Source organism: Cryptotermes secundus, unplaced genomic scaffold (assembly GCF_002891405.2).
Source record: "Cryptotermes secundus unplaced genomic scaffold, Csec_1.0 scaffold87, whole genome shotgun sequence".
Taxonomy (NCBI): domain Eukaryota; kingdom Metazoa; phylum Arthropoda; class Insecta; order Blattodea; family Kalotermitidae; genus Cryptotermes; species Cryptotermes secundus.
This window is the reverse complement of record NW_019739942.1, coordinates 876,382-890,377: the sequence shown is the minus strand read 5'-3', so window position 1 is coordinate 890,377 and position 13,996 is coordinate 876,382. Positions and strand designations below refer to the sequence as shown.

The 13,996-nt window shown below is 41.1% G+C and overlaps 1 protein-coding gene across 2 annotated transcripts in view; it reads right to left on the bottom strand.

Annotated features, from left to right (window-relative positions):
• The window catches only part of LOC111872031 (zinc finger protein 423), a 610,024-nt gene that overhangs the window by 29,586 nt on the left and 566,442 nt on the right, over window positions 1-13,996 (bottom strand). For both annotated transcript variants that reach the window (XM_033754486.1, XM_033754487.1), the window contains one exon: window positions 7,680-7,822. In XM_033754486.1, coding sequence (XP_033610377.1) covers window positions 7,680-7,822 — 143 coding nt within the window. The remainder of the gene's footprint in view (window positions 1-7,679; window positions 7,823-13,996) is intronic.

Below are 13,996 nucleotides of genomic sequence, written 5' to 3'. Positions count from 1 at the left end.
ATACGACACGACGCCTTCAACAATTCTTCTTTGCCTCGTGAACTTCTTCACCGAGTTGCTATCTAGCAACAATAAGGGGATACACAGACACACGCGCCCAACTGTTCTTTTAATGTTGCAAGTATTCGCTGCAGCTGGAACGTGTTTTCAGAGCCGTTGCCTAGAAATGAAAAGATAGATACAATTTGCCGAGCCTTTACCTATGAAAGATATGAGGGCTTTACATACAAACACAGACTAATGAAAGGGATTTATGAGGTGCGCAGCTGAGGTGGGCTCAAGTGCCAAGATACACGTATCAAATTTCAAAAGATTGGTTCAGGAATTCAAAAGTTAGCACGGATATATTCACAGACAGCATGGAGATCGCACATGACTACATTAATTTTTTTCAAAATATGGAAAACTGGCTAAAAACGACGTAAATAATAACGGAAATTTACGCCTTTAACTAACACGTGGAAGTTGGTGCACTGCAAGAAGCAAACACTGAATTGTTCTGATTTATATTTAAATTCAGATTCTACAAAAAGAAATGTTATCGAAAGATATCGCACACACTGCTTTTATTCTTATTCTGTGACTGCATGGTTAGAAAATTTTGAAATACTAAATAAATCGCCAGCCGGTAACGGTAGCCCAGCGGTCTAAGGCATGTACTGTCTTCGCTCGCTTGGAAACGGGGATCGTGGGTTCGAATCCCACTAATGACATGGATGTTTAATTTGTGTGTGTGCGTTTTTCTGTGTTTGTGTACAGGTAGAGGCCTTGCGACGAGCTGATCACCCGCCCAAGGAGTCCTACCGAATGTGTAAGATCTAGAATAGCCGAAGTGAACGGAGAAGTTCATGGAGGCAAGCCTAGGCCCACTGGGGCTGTAGTGCCAAGGAAAAAATGAATCAATAAATCGAATCTTGCATTAAGCAGTATGTAGTATGAGCTATCTCTGTCTAAACCATGCAGACACGATGGAATGAAAGGGGGAAACAAAAGGACTTTATGTTATATTAAATATACATCATTAACATAGAATTTCTGAACGTTGAACTAGTAACTATCTACACATAAACTCACATACAGAGGTAAAGTTGTCCCTAGCTTATGTAAGTACCACACCATGGAGACGAACCGTATGAAGGAGTTGTTCTCCAAGCATGAAAGAGGTGAATGTCCAGCTTCACGATCCTGCAACTTCATCCTCAAATATATTAATCCCCGTAAACTTTGCATAGGAGGTTGTCCTGCATACGGCGGCAGAGAGAAAATGACTGCTCATTTCGGGCATCGATCCATGACTATTCAGTCCGTAGCTAGTCATTATAATGATTGAACTAATCCGGCTTATATAAAACTCCGTGATTTCAGTCCTCAAGGGAACCATACCGACCGAGCGGCCGCCGCTTCTAGGCGAAGTTCGGTGTCAAGTTTTGCGGATAAAGGGTGTCGCGTGGTCAGCGCAACGAATCCCCACGGCCGTTAATTTCGGTTTTCTAGAATTCGGCTTATAGAGCCTACATTAATATGGGCCGCTACGGAGTATAACACAATAGCAATACACTTCCCTATGTCACATTTCTTTAATCGCCGATTAGAAGAATATCATTAAATTCCCCAAGAAAAAAAGTAGGAATAACTATATACTTCAGGTTGAGCAAACAGGCACTCCCAGTGCGACTTCCAGGCATGTGCACTGATGCACACATAGCATGTACACGTGCACACAAAATGTTTTAAGTCTCGCCTTTGAGAGGTCACACCAACACTCTTCCTTTCAACAGATAATAAAACAATTCTCATGAAATTCTTTAACAGAATATTCGATTTGCATCTTTCCCAACGTGTTCTATAATTATTTTATAAATTTCACAACGGGTTATGCTTTTGTGATAACACAAAAAGGCAATTCATGGTATTGTTCAATATGGAACTATTATGGTCTAGTTTACTTTCCAGGAATATAAACATTAGGGTATATAAAAGAATCATTTTACCACTTGTTTCGCGTGTGAATGAAATGTTTCCTCTTAAAATAAAATTCGCTTAGTGAGGGGTGGATTCCAACTGAGTCCACTCGGCACGGCGGCCACTGACTGGCCTATTGTAGCTTGCCCCGGATGATTATGATGATGGAAAATCTGGTAGAATGAAGATTGGCAGGGGAAACCGAAGTACTGGGAGAAAACCTGCCCCAGCGCTACTTTGTGCACCATAAATCCCACTTGATCAGACCCGGGATCGAACCCTGGCGGCCACAGTGGGAAACCAGCGACTAACCGCTTAAGCTATAGCGCGGCCTTTGAATCCTCTTAAAATATAGTAAGAATATAAATCCATAATGAGATACTTCAAGTCGCATAATACTGTACGGGCAAAGAAATGGAGAATTACGTAATATAAATTGGGAATAGAGCTCGGAAGGGGAGAGACGATAATGTTGATGGAGAAAGCTCCTGAGGAGTGATCCTTTGGAAGGAAGAGGAGATGATGGGTCAGCTCTATGGTTTCAATGGAAACAGACTCTGAGCATGGGAAATGAATGGAACTTGAATGAATGAATGTATAAGGGGTGGGCGTTCTTGGCCCTTGGACCGCGACCACAGAGATCTATACGCCGATCGTGTGTTAGGGAGAGCTTTGGTTTGAATCCCTTCCTCATCCGAATGAGCACAGGACTGTGAACATCTTCTCAGCTTTCGTACTTTTAAATTCGTTGAGTAATCTCGAAGCCTGTATATAAGTAAATCATTACAAAAGATTAAATGTTTCCCCATCGTAATATTAGAATACGTAACATAATCCAATCATGTAACTAAGGGAAAATCTCTTCAGCATGCGCATAAATGTTACACCGTTCTTCTATTCAGTCCATTTCTAATTTTTCGGGCGTACGCTCTATTGCGGTACTAATGTAAATCATTAAGATTCATGAGTTATCTGTGAAGTAAACAGTGGATATCTTCACACAATGCATCTTTAAAAGAAATTACAAAAGCAGTTCCAACCTTACTTTTAAAAAGTATTATTTCGCTTGGATTATAAAAATAAATTTGGTACCATGTAACTGCATCAGAGTCCGCCTAGAAACAGATCTCAGGGAGAGACAAAACACTATCTTACATACTTTACACTTTTTTCATAATCGAGACACAGGGACAGAGATCTAACTACAGCTTCTACAGAAGGAGCCTTTTCATTAATAATCTGTCTGAGAATGTATCGTATTTCAGAGCCCATCATCTGATATTCGATTACAACTACCGTCTGACATTCCGCGATTGGTCATTCGAGAATTAGATCCTATCTATAATGTCAATTAGATTTGACGACTGGAATGCTTGACGGGATGCCAGTTACAAGGGGAATACTTTCCCTCGGAGTCGCGTACCTGCTGCTTTAGCTGTTAAGCAGATGGAAGTTCGCTCCTATCTTTGTTTTCCAGGATTTCAATCACGATTTTACGTGGCCAGATTCCCAAAGCAGCGGCCCGGGTTCGAGCCCAAGTTAGGTAATGTGGGATTTGTAGTGGACTAAGTGGCACTAGGGCAGGTTTTCTCCGATTACTTCAATTTCCCCTGCCAATTCTCATTCCATCTACTGCTCCACANTTTAGCTGTTAAGCAGATGGAAGTTCGCTCCTATCTTTGTTTTCCAGGATTTCAATCACGATTTTACGTGGCCAGATTCCCAAAGCAGCGGCCCGGGTTCGAGCCCAAGTTAGGTAATGTGGGATTTGTAGTGGACAAAGTGACACTAGGGCAGGTTTTCTCCGAGTACTTCAATTTCCCCTGCCAATTCTCATTCCATCTACTGCTCCACGTTCATCATCATCTATCATCCGGAGATAGTACAATACGCAAATTAGTGGCCGACGTACCAAGTGACTTAATTTCACCTCATCCCAAGAAACTAAAAACCATGATTTTATGTGTATTAAGTACCTCATTCATATAGGCCTACATTTCTGCAAATCAGTGCGTTTCTATTCGCTTCTTGTTCATTGCCTCATTCATTTAACAACATTCTGTCAACTTCGGCAGGCTTTGAGATTATATTTCGAAAAATTCAGGTGAAGGTAAAAGAAGCTGTCGCTGTTAAGAGGCCATGAAGGGCTACAGTTCCACAGATGGCAGTAAGATTGTCAGCCTTAAGCGCCGGCCGCCATTTACATCCCAGGTAGATTCCTGGTACTTAATTTCTTAGAGGCTGAGTCGGCAGGGGGGCCATAGTGCGGCTAGAAGGATTAAGGATTAGGACAACACAAACACAGAATAAACGCATACACCCACCAAACATCAATCCATTGTGTGGGATTCGAACATATGATCCCGGCTTCCGAGCAAGCGAAGACAGTGCATAGACCGCTCGAATACCGTTACCGGCTATTTAATACCATATATTCCTTCTAATTTGAGAGAAGATCTATCATTAGTCCAGTTTCAATTGGTAAGAAGGCAACGTGTACTGGCAGGCCTACTTCAGCAAAACTAAGATACGTATTTAACAACATGTGGAGAAAAGGATAAGGGAAGAAGGTTTTTTTTTCGTATGAATGATTTTTAAAACGCAATTCTGTCAAACCCAATGATATATTGCTTCTGAGTGAGATCTGCAGACTACGCAAGTGCGGGAAAGATTGTCTCTTGCTTGGGTGACATTATACTACAGGACGAATGTATACGACACCTGTCAAGCGAACTCTTTATCCCTTTGTTCATCATCTCTTTCTAGTGTGTGTGTGTGTGTGTGTGTGTGTGTGTGTGTCACCTTGGTACACTTATCTGAGCACTATCATAAGATGGATGCATATTACAAATACAAACAAACAAAACAAACAAACTCCGTGGTTTCAGTCCGCAAGCGACTTGTACCGACCGAGTGACCGCCGCTTGTCGGCGAAGTTAGTGCCAACTTTAGCGGACAGAGGGTGTCGCGTGGTCAACGCAACGAATCCCCACTGCCGTTAATTTCGATTTTCTAGACCGGAGCTGCTATATCCTTGAACTAGCTCTACAATTATTCTCAGGAGGCTGAGTTCACCCTGTTGCAGACCCACTACTTCTCAGAAAATCTGGTAGCACCAGGAATCGGACCCAAGACCTCTGGATCTGTAGCCAGGAACTCTGACCACTAGACCACAAAGGCGGTCTACATACTACAAATAATGTCCCGTGGTCAGCACAACGAATCCCCACGGTCGTTAATTTCGGTTTTCTAGACCGGAGCTGCTATATCCTTGAACTAGCTCTACAATTATTCTCAGGAGGCTGAGTGCACTCCGTTCCAGACCCACTACTTCTCAGAGAATCTGGTAGCGGCGGGAAACGAACCCGGGATCTCTGGATCTGTAGCCAGGAATTGACCACTAGGCCACAGAGGCGGTCTGCACACTACAAATACGGGCAGGTAATCTCTCAGAGTATATTGACGCCAGATCTACATACCTGGTGTAGTGGCAACACTGTGACTTCCATTTGAAAGTCAAGTTGTAGCATCGGCCGAATTAGCGGTTTCCGTGGTTTTCCTTAGTATCTTCACACAAATAATATATTTTTGCTTTTTTTGCACACCCTTAGCTTTCAACCACTCAAACATCTCGCTGGACACTATAAATTGTTTAGGTGAAACAGCGTCATTAAATAACTTAATAATAAATCGCATATTTGCTCATCACACTGTTTATATCCCTGGATTAAATGCTCGTCCAATAATATGAATTAATGAGTCCCATTCTTGTTTTACTGTGATATTTATGGAAGCAGCGGATTCATTTAAAGATGTGCATTTGAAGAATATAACGTCATGTTCTGTTCTGAGACAAGTAGTAGAGTGATTTATTATTTGAACAGAATTATAACCTCACTGGATTTATTCTGAACTACGTAGTCCATCCACACGTTTCAACTCCATTGGAGCTGAAAGGATTTATGTAAAAGCAAAAGTATCCCTGCAACAGGCCGTGGAGGCCCATAGGGTTGTGAGATGTTGAGGTTACTACATTTGCTAGACAATCGGCTCATAGATGGCGGCAGGCACAATAGATCACTGTGGTCGCGGTGCAAGGGCCAAGAAGGCCCACCCCTTATACATTCATTCATTCATTCATTCATTCATTCATTCATAGATGACGGCAAGGTTGTCAGCCCTACGCGCCGGCCGCCCTTTATCCCCAAAAATATTCCTGGTACCCATTTCTGTTAGAGGATGTGACGACCCCAGGGTCAAGGTGCGGCTCGAAGGAGTAGGTCAATTAAAAAAAATCCAATAACCTCTTCGGGACTTGAACCCGCGACCTTCCGACTTGTAGCATAGTGCCTCAACCAACATATTAAATTTTATACGGCAGTATGCACTAAAAGTATGCCTAGTCGTCGAATTCAACTTCAGCTAAAGAAAAAGGTAAAAAAAATATAGAAAAGCAAACTCAAAATATAACCAAGTAAGGCAGGCTTGTTGATCTAACGATATATGAATTCCAAATCGATATACACGTATTTCTGTATTCAAAAACGACTGATCATAAAAACTATCTGATACAATCATATAGGCATTTTAGACGTATGTGCATTGAGACCTAAAATTTTTTTTCAGTTGTCGGTACAGTGAATTTATTGCTCTGAGACAGTGTGAACAGCTTTGCAACAATAAATTTGTATCTACAAACCAAAGGATACCGAAGCAAACAAGATGTCTACTATACTCGAGATATCGCATAGATAATATAGACTTCACTCTGCGCACACTTCACACTCTTATTTCACCTGCTTCATAATTTTTTTTCTATAGCATGAGAGACTGTGGAACACTCTCTCCCATAAAAACTCATAATGTTTCCCCATGATATGACAAGAGAATTTCCCGAGAAATGGGCGCACGCACTGGTTTCACGCAGAACTAAGCGTGCCAGTGGGTGGTTCTGCCAGTGATTGTCTCTCTGTCGTCAGCTGTCACAATTTTCATGAAAAACGCTTCTTCAAAAGAACTTCTTGAAAGCCTTTGTATTCCTTCGATAACCTACGGGATGCTACGATATTAAGATTGGCCTATGGTTACACGGTGCCCATAGCATCAACACATTCGTAAACTGCGGTCTGTTCGCCTTCGCAACTTTGCATCTGTTAATTCAATATAATTATGTCCATGTAACTGAATTCTTCTTGAGAAGCCGCCAGTCGCTCAGCTACCTAAGAATTTCGCAAAGTTTTCTGGAACCCCAAAATTCATTGCCGTATTTACAAAAGCCCTTCATTGAGCCCCATCCTGAACCAGATGAATCCAATCAATACCACACAATCCTATTTCTCTACAATGTTATTCACCCGCCTACGTCTAGGTCTTCCTAGCTTCCTTTCTTTCTGACTTCTCACCAAAATCATATATGCACTCCTTCCACTTGCGTGCTACATCCTCTGCCAGTCTCGTCCCTCTTGACTTGATCATTCTAATTATATTTGGCGAAGAGTACAAGTTATGAAGCTCCTCATTATGCAACTTTTTCCTAAGCTCCTGTTATACCACTGCTCTTCAGTCCGAGTATTTCCCTCAAAACCCTATTTTCAAATACCTTCAGTCTATGTTTAGCCCTTAATGTCAGAGACTAAGTTTCATACCCGCACTAAACTACGTGTAACTACAAACTACGTGATCCTATTTAGGAGAGGGAAAGTGCAGTAAGTGCTCACCTCCTGGAAAAGGCAGCCTCGCAGTGCGTGCACCTGTACTTCTTGTCGCCCGTGTGCAGCTTGATGTGTCGGTCACGGCTTCTCTTATGCTTGAAAAGCCGGCTGCAGAACTCGCAGCGGAAGGGCATCTGATCACTGTGCGTCTGTAACAAGCAACAAGTACATTGGCAGCTATACACCAAACATGACGTAGGAAAGAAAGTGCTCTGATGAAACCGAGCTGTTCCCGCGGTAGGATAGCTACCAGGAGAACCTAGCTTGTCGGATAACACGAAGTTAGGAGCCAATCCCATAGTGTACCACAGACACAACAGTAAAAGGCAAAACTGTTCTCGTGCTTAGTTAATAAAGCACCACGCCATGAAGATGAATGGGGGAGTAGAGGCATAGCTCCACCATTCTTGACCTGGGCACTAGATGGAGAAGGGTGGTCCGCTTCACGTTCCGACCGCCTCATCACAGGGGAAAGAAACCTAGGCGCCTATTGGACAGGAGGCTGGGTGGAACCCATAGCTGTGGAGCAGATACAAATCTCTTTGTCTTTGCCGGGAATTGAACCCCGTCTTCCAGCCCATAGCCCATCACTATACCAACTCAATACTAAATTAAAACCTGTCTCCACAGGTTGGAGATTGATGAGATGTTGGCTACATTATTAGAAACAAAAATTTTTTAAACCTTATATTATTATTGGCCGGTTTGATCGGAAGGATGGAAAAGTTGGTATCCGAAAGAGAGGCATCTGGAAATAAAATCAACAATGACAGGTCGGAGCAGACATTTAACCAAAACTTGTTATAATGAGTGAATGAGTGTCTGCAAAGAATGTTAGGTGTCTGACGGGAAAGATGTAGGATGAAGAAAAGCGGCAGTCCTCTTTTCTCAATGCCAAGAAGAACTCGATTCTAGCAGAGAAAATATTCATTTTAACCGGAAATAAAAGGGTGCACAAGCGTAAATTATTGTTGGGTACTGGAACAGCATAAATTCTGTCCTGGAACTAGCTGTGCATCAACATAATTTTTTTAAGCGGAAGTCATCAAGATGATGAGAACACCGTTCAGCTGATGATTTTGTTGGAAAAAGTACCTCATAGGACATGACAGCATTTTCAGCTAGTATGTTTTAATTTTTTTCATAATTTAAAATCATTTTTTAATCAGCGAACATTTTCACATCAAGTTTTACATTGTAATACAATAACTTAGTAGGTGTTCGATTAAACGTCAAGGACTGAAACTAGCATTGTCTTGGACTCAAACTGTAGCAGAATAACATCACAGATATTCTCGTTATTATTCGAATATTTAAAGCGTCCATGAATATCACAAAAGAAACAGATCGACCGACTAGACCCGACCAGACTCGACCCGAGCCAAACCAAACCAAACCAAACCAAACCACACAGTGGAGTACTAATAAGTTCTCTGACCATGATTTATTCTGACCGTCTTACAGTGCATACATTTATTCACCTTACTCTTCTCTCTTGCACTACATGTTTCGGCACTAAAGTGCCATCTTCAGGTGCTTTTCGATGTACGTAGAACTACTGCATTACATGCCCTGTTGTCTTTATAATAAAATAACTAAAATATATATTCGTCATATATATTGCTAAATTTTAAATATTAAAAATGTTAAAACTGTTCAGGATTTGTCATCCTTATGTCGTGTTTCAGTACGCGAGTCACACCTATCTTCTTCTGTCGGAGTATTCTTCCTACTTTCATGTGTATTGTGCTTTGTGTTGTGTCTTACTCCTGTGACTACGTGTGTTATACTGCTGGGCCTGCTGGGTATGTAAGTTCTCTGACATTAGGATCTGAAATTTTAAGTGCACTCAACTCACATGACCATAGGCTTATTGGTTCTAGTTTGCTTTATCACCCATCTATATTTCAATACTGTTGTCTAATCTTCGTTTTACTCGTAGTTTTCCTAGAGGTCGCTTCTCGAGAGGTTTAGGCTTACGTACCAGAACTCTGTAAATGTCTCTTCTCTAAGCCATGTGTCAGGATATCGTAGCCTTCTGGATATGTTCTGACGTATAGGAGATGATTATGCTGAGTCCTTGAATATAAGAGACGAGTCTCTGAGTTTACTACCGAAGTTCCTTCACGTATCGTGACGATAATCACAGCAGATATTCCGAACCTACTCCTTTGTCTTATTCTACCACGTTCGTCGAATTCTTTGTTTTATTTTTACCTTACTTCTGTGCCGAACTGTACCTACGAATTTCCCATGGAGTCTTTTAATTAAGCGCATGTCTTACAATGTCTCTTGCGTCTTACACGCGATCGTTATGGCTTGGCTGCATCTCCAGCATGTGAGGTGATGCGGCCGGTGACCAGGTGTTTAATTACTATGGATACTAATTAGAAGATGTGATGAATTTTTTGTCGCCTAATTGGTTGTCACATGTTTTCACACCTTCTCGCATGGTCGACAGACCAAAACTGACAACCAAAAGTACAAGAGAGTTAACTAGATTTTTACTAAATGTGATATAATAAAAGAAGCCTACTTACAAAGGGAACTTCATTCAAATGGAAATCATTAACTTTCATCTTATAGAAGTTCTCTGGCTTTTTCAAATTAGGAGGGAAAATAAGATGCTGCACTATAGAATTCTAATTTTGTCCTAATCTGTCCAGCATAGGTGAATGAATTCTCGCACCTGAACACAGTCGATAGAGTGTACAGGGGTCTGAACCATTAGTGTGTCTGTGAAGTTAAAGCTTTCGTTCGGTTGTCTGAATAAACTGAGTTCTTTTTTGTTATAAAACCAAAACGATACGATTAGGTTAGTTCAATGCTGCCGTCCCACGTATTCTTGACTTCGGTACTAGTCGAGGCGAATGGTCAGCTTCAACATCCAGCCGCTTTACCCCCAGAGAAAGAGCCCCCCCATAACCATTGGATATGAGGCTGGGTTGGCTCCAGAACCGACCTAGACGATGTGGAACGAGAAAATCTTGCCCATACTAGTACTCGAACTCCGACACTTTGGCCGTCCAATCTGTAAGTCTCTATACCGACTGCGCTATCCTGGTTCGCTACTTTATCAAAACCAGTTCTCTGCAAATCGAAATCTCCATAAGACTTTCTCGGTAAACTGAATAAATAAGTCATCGACTTGTAGCTTTGTTGAGTTCTTAGATTTAGACTTACCTTCTATGTGAATAATTTGTGAAATTTAAGGCATGTCTCATTGAGTGTAAACTGGATAATTTCTGGTCTGCGACACGCGGCGCTTTATAAATCAGTCCCAGAGAGAGAGGGGGCTAGATGGCTAGAGGGAGAGTAGAGGGATGTAGCAGGATCCATCATCTAATTTAAGGCAATAATGACCTGAACAAACCGTGCAAACACATTGTTACAGAACTGTTTCTGGATGACATTCCAATGAGGGCCATCTAAAAAGGAACATTCTAGAAAGTATAAAGCAGTCTATCTGAAATGCAGCCAGCATCACTGCGAATTCAGATCTAAATGCAAGATATTAGAAGAGTTTTATAAGTCTTTAAAAATTCTTTGTTATAAGCCGCGACCTGCTGGAGTAGCCCCCACTGGACTGATAACATCTCGGGCGGGCAGTAGTACCCGCGCGTTCAGTCACGAGCTGAAGTGATTCTTAACCGGTCACATTTGTTCTTTTTTCTGTAACAATATAATTTTGTTTATAGCCGAGATAACTGCCCTTGGTGTCCGAAATCATCAGCGATAAATAGCAGTTCAAACATTGTATTTTGAATTGCCTTCGCCCTCACAAGAACAGTATCGCAATACAATGTAACTTAAAAAAAAACGAATATGCAATTGAATCGTCAGTGAAATTGAGGCGTTCAATTTTAAAAGGGGGACTGTTTACAATATTATATTTAAGCATAACATAATCTATTGTTTGCACTTGGGACGGAATTTGTATCATTATATCATTTAAAAGGGGGAATATATGAGTATGTTCACTATTCGTATCAGTTGGATATGAAAACACAGATAAGCAATTACGGCTAAATACGCTACAATTAATATCGTAAGCCGATAAATATATGAATACAATATGTAACAGTAAACTGGACAGCAGAAAGCTGTAATGTAAGTTTACAAATTTTATTGTTAAGTAAAGTAAAGTTGTCCCTGAGCTTAACAAATTAACCACTATGGGGAAGTGGGTGTACAAAGCCACATTTTCTTGACCTCGGCACTAGTTGGAGGTGAGAGGCCAGCTTCACGCCCCGATCGCTTCACCCCCGGAGAAGGACACCTCGGTACCCATTGAACAGGAGGTTGGGTGGACCCCAGAGCCACTCTGGACGAGATCGAGAAGAGAAAATTCTTGATCCTACCGGGACTTGAACTCCGACCCCCTCGGTCGTTCAGCCAGTAGCCAATCGCTATACCGACTCCGCTACCCTTGTTGTTGTTGTTGTTGTTGTTATTGGAGAGGGTGGGTTTCCCCATGCACTTAGACCAGATGTTGGTCCATTGTGCGCCCCCCTGTGATATTCTACCAGTCTCTATATACCCTACCGGTACCGGTGCGTGACATCAGTCCCGACTCAGCCAGCGAGTTCGGCCTCTACTGGCTCAGCGGTATCTCGATGCTTCCCCCATCTACCAGAGGCGTTAGAGACTACTGTTGGGCGGGAAATGTCCTGAATTTGGCTCAGAGGTCCCCTTTTGAGACATGAGGTTCTTTTACGTGCTGTAAAGCTACGACACGGGACCCACGGCTTAAAGTCCCTCCCAGAGGACTTGTTCCCTGAATTTTTCCGCTCTTAAAAATTCCACGACCTCCGCCGGGTTTGAACCCGCGTACCTTGAGTTACGAGGTGGGAACGTTACCCCGCTCCGCTACCCTTGTACTTTATTTTGAGTTCCTCCCAATTCTTTCCATTCAGAAAAAATGGCGAGGCATTTTTAAATAAAATTAAATAAAGGATGGGCTATTTTAATAAGCAAAATGAGGAATAACTTCAGAATCGTCCTGCCCATTAAATGTTTTCATCTTATGCAGAGGACATCGGAAATTTTAGAGTGATGATTATGTAAAGGTAAATACAACACGGGCTACTTCAAAATTCTTATACAATATTTACAGGGTCTGAAAGCGTGGCAAATATAAAGCCAAAGACGCGGCCAATATATTTGTAAATTTCAATTCCCCGTGAGAACTAATTACACCTAACGGGGAGTAAGATATGGAGAGGAAATAGAAGCAATTACACAAGTAAACTGAATAATTTACGGATTATCCAGTAAAATAACGTCTATGAATATATATCCCAATTGGCACATAACATTTGTGTCAATGACAAAAATACAGTAGTGAAACATGCTTATACACTAACAGGGTCAACCGAGAAACAGAAGCAGCATAAATGACACAAATATACAAGGACGGACAAAAAAAAAATAAAACTAATACTGAAATGTGTAAGAGAGTTGGGGCGATTAAACAATTTAACATATTTTGCACATAAGAAAAGAAGGAAAGGCCATTAAATATAACGAATAAAAACAGGTGACCATGAACAGCACGGAATAAGATAAGGAGATATTGGGTTAAAAGGAAGAGAAAGGAGACGTCTGGAAGCGGATTTCGAGGGCGTAACATGTGTGAAGATCACACAGCCTCACTAAAATTATTCACACAAAATCTGTAAGTGTACCTACGATCGAATACAAGGCGAAATTTCCCAGGGAATTAGACGCAAACATTAATAACTCGGAAAAGAAAATGTAAAGAGGTGCTCTCCACATCCGTGGGTAGTCCTATAATTATTATCACAATACTAAATTTTACAGCGATTTGATGGTTATATCTTTGAAACGGAAATACATATTTCGCATCCATTCAACGAGTAATCATTTTAGGGCCTTGGCCTATTTATCTCTAATAATATTTTAACCGTACGAGGAGTCTTAACCTTGAAAATAACAGGGCCTTATATCACTGCGAGTAAAGTTACAAATTGCATACCTTCAAGTTTCCATTAATAAAATATCTTATACTTATTTTAAATACAATTCAACATCTCAAACACAAAAATAACACAGTGTTTTAACACTACGTACAGATTCTTAATGTTTCGGATACATAGTCATCGTCGGAAGATTTATTTCTGTTATTGAAAATGATGTAACTGCTTAGAAGCAAGCGTAGAGAATATATTATTAAAAGTACAATATCGAAATTAATCTTAAAATCACTGCAAATATTTTGTGATTTGGTAAGTAAATAAAGAGACATGTTTGAAAAAATTCTTTTTCGAATGGAGTATTAAATTTAAAGACGGTTAAGTTCG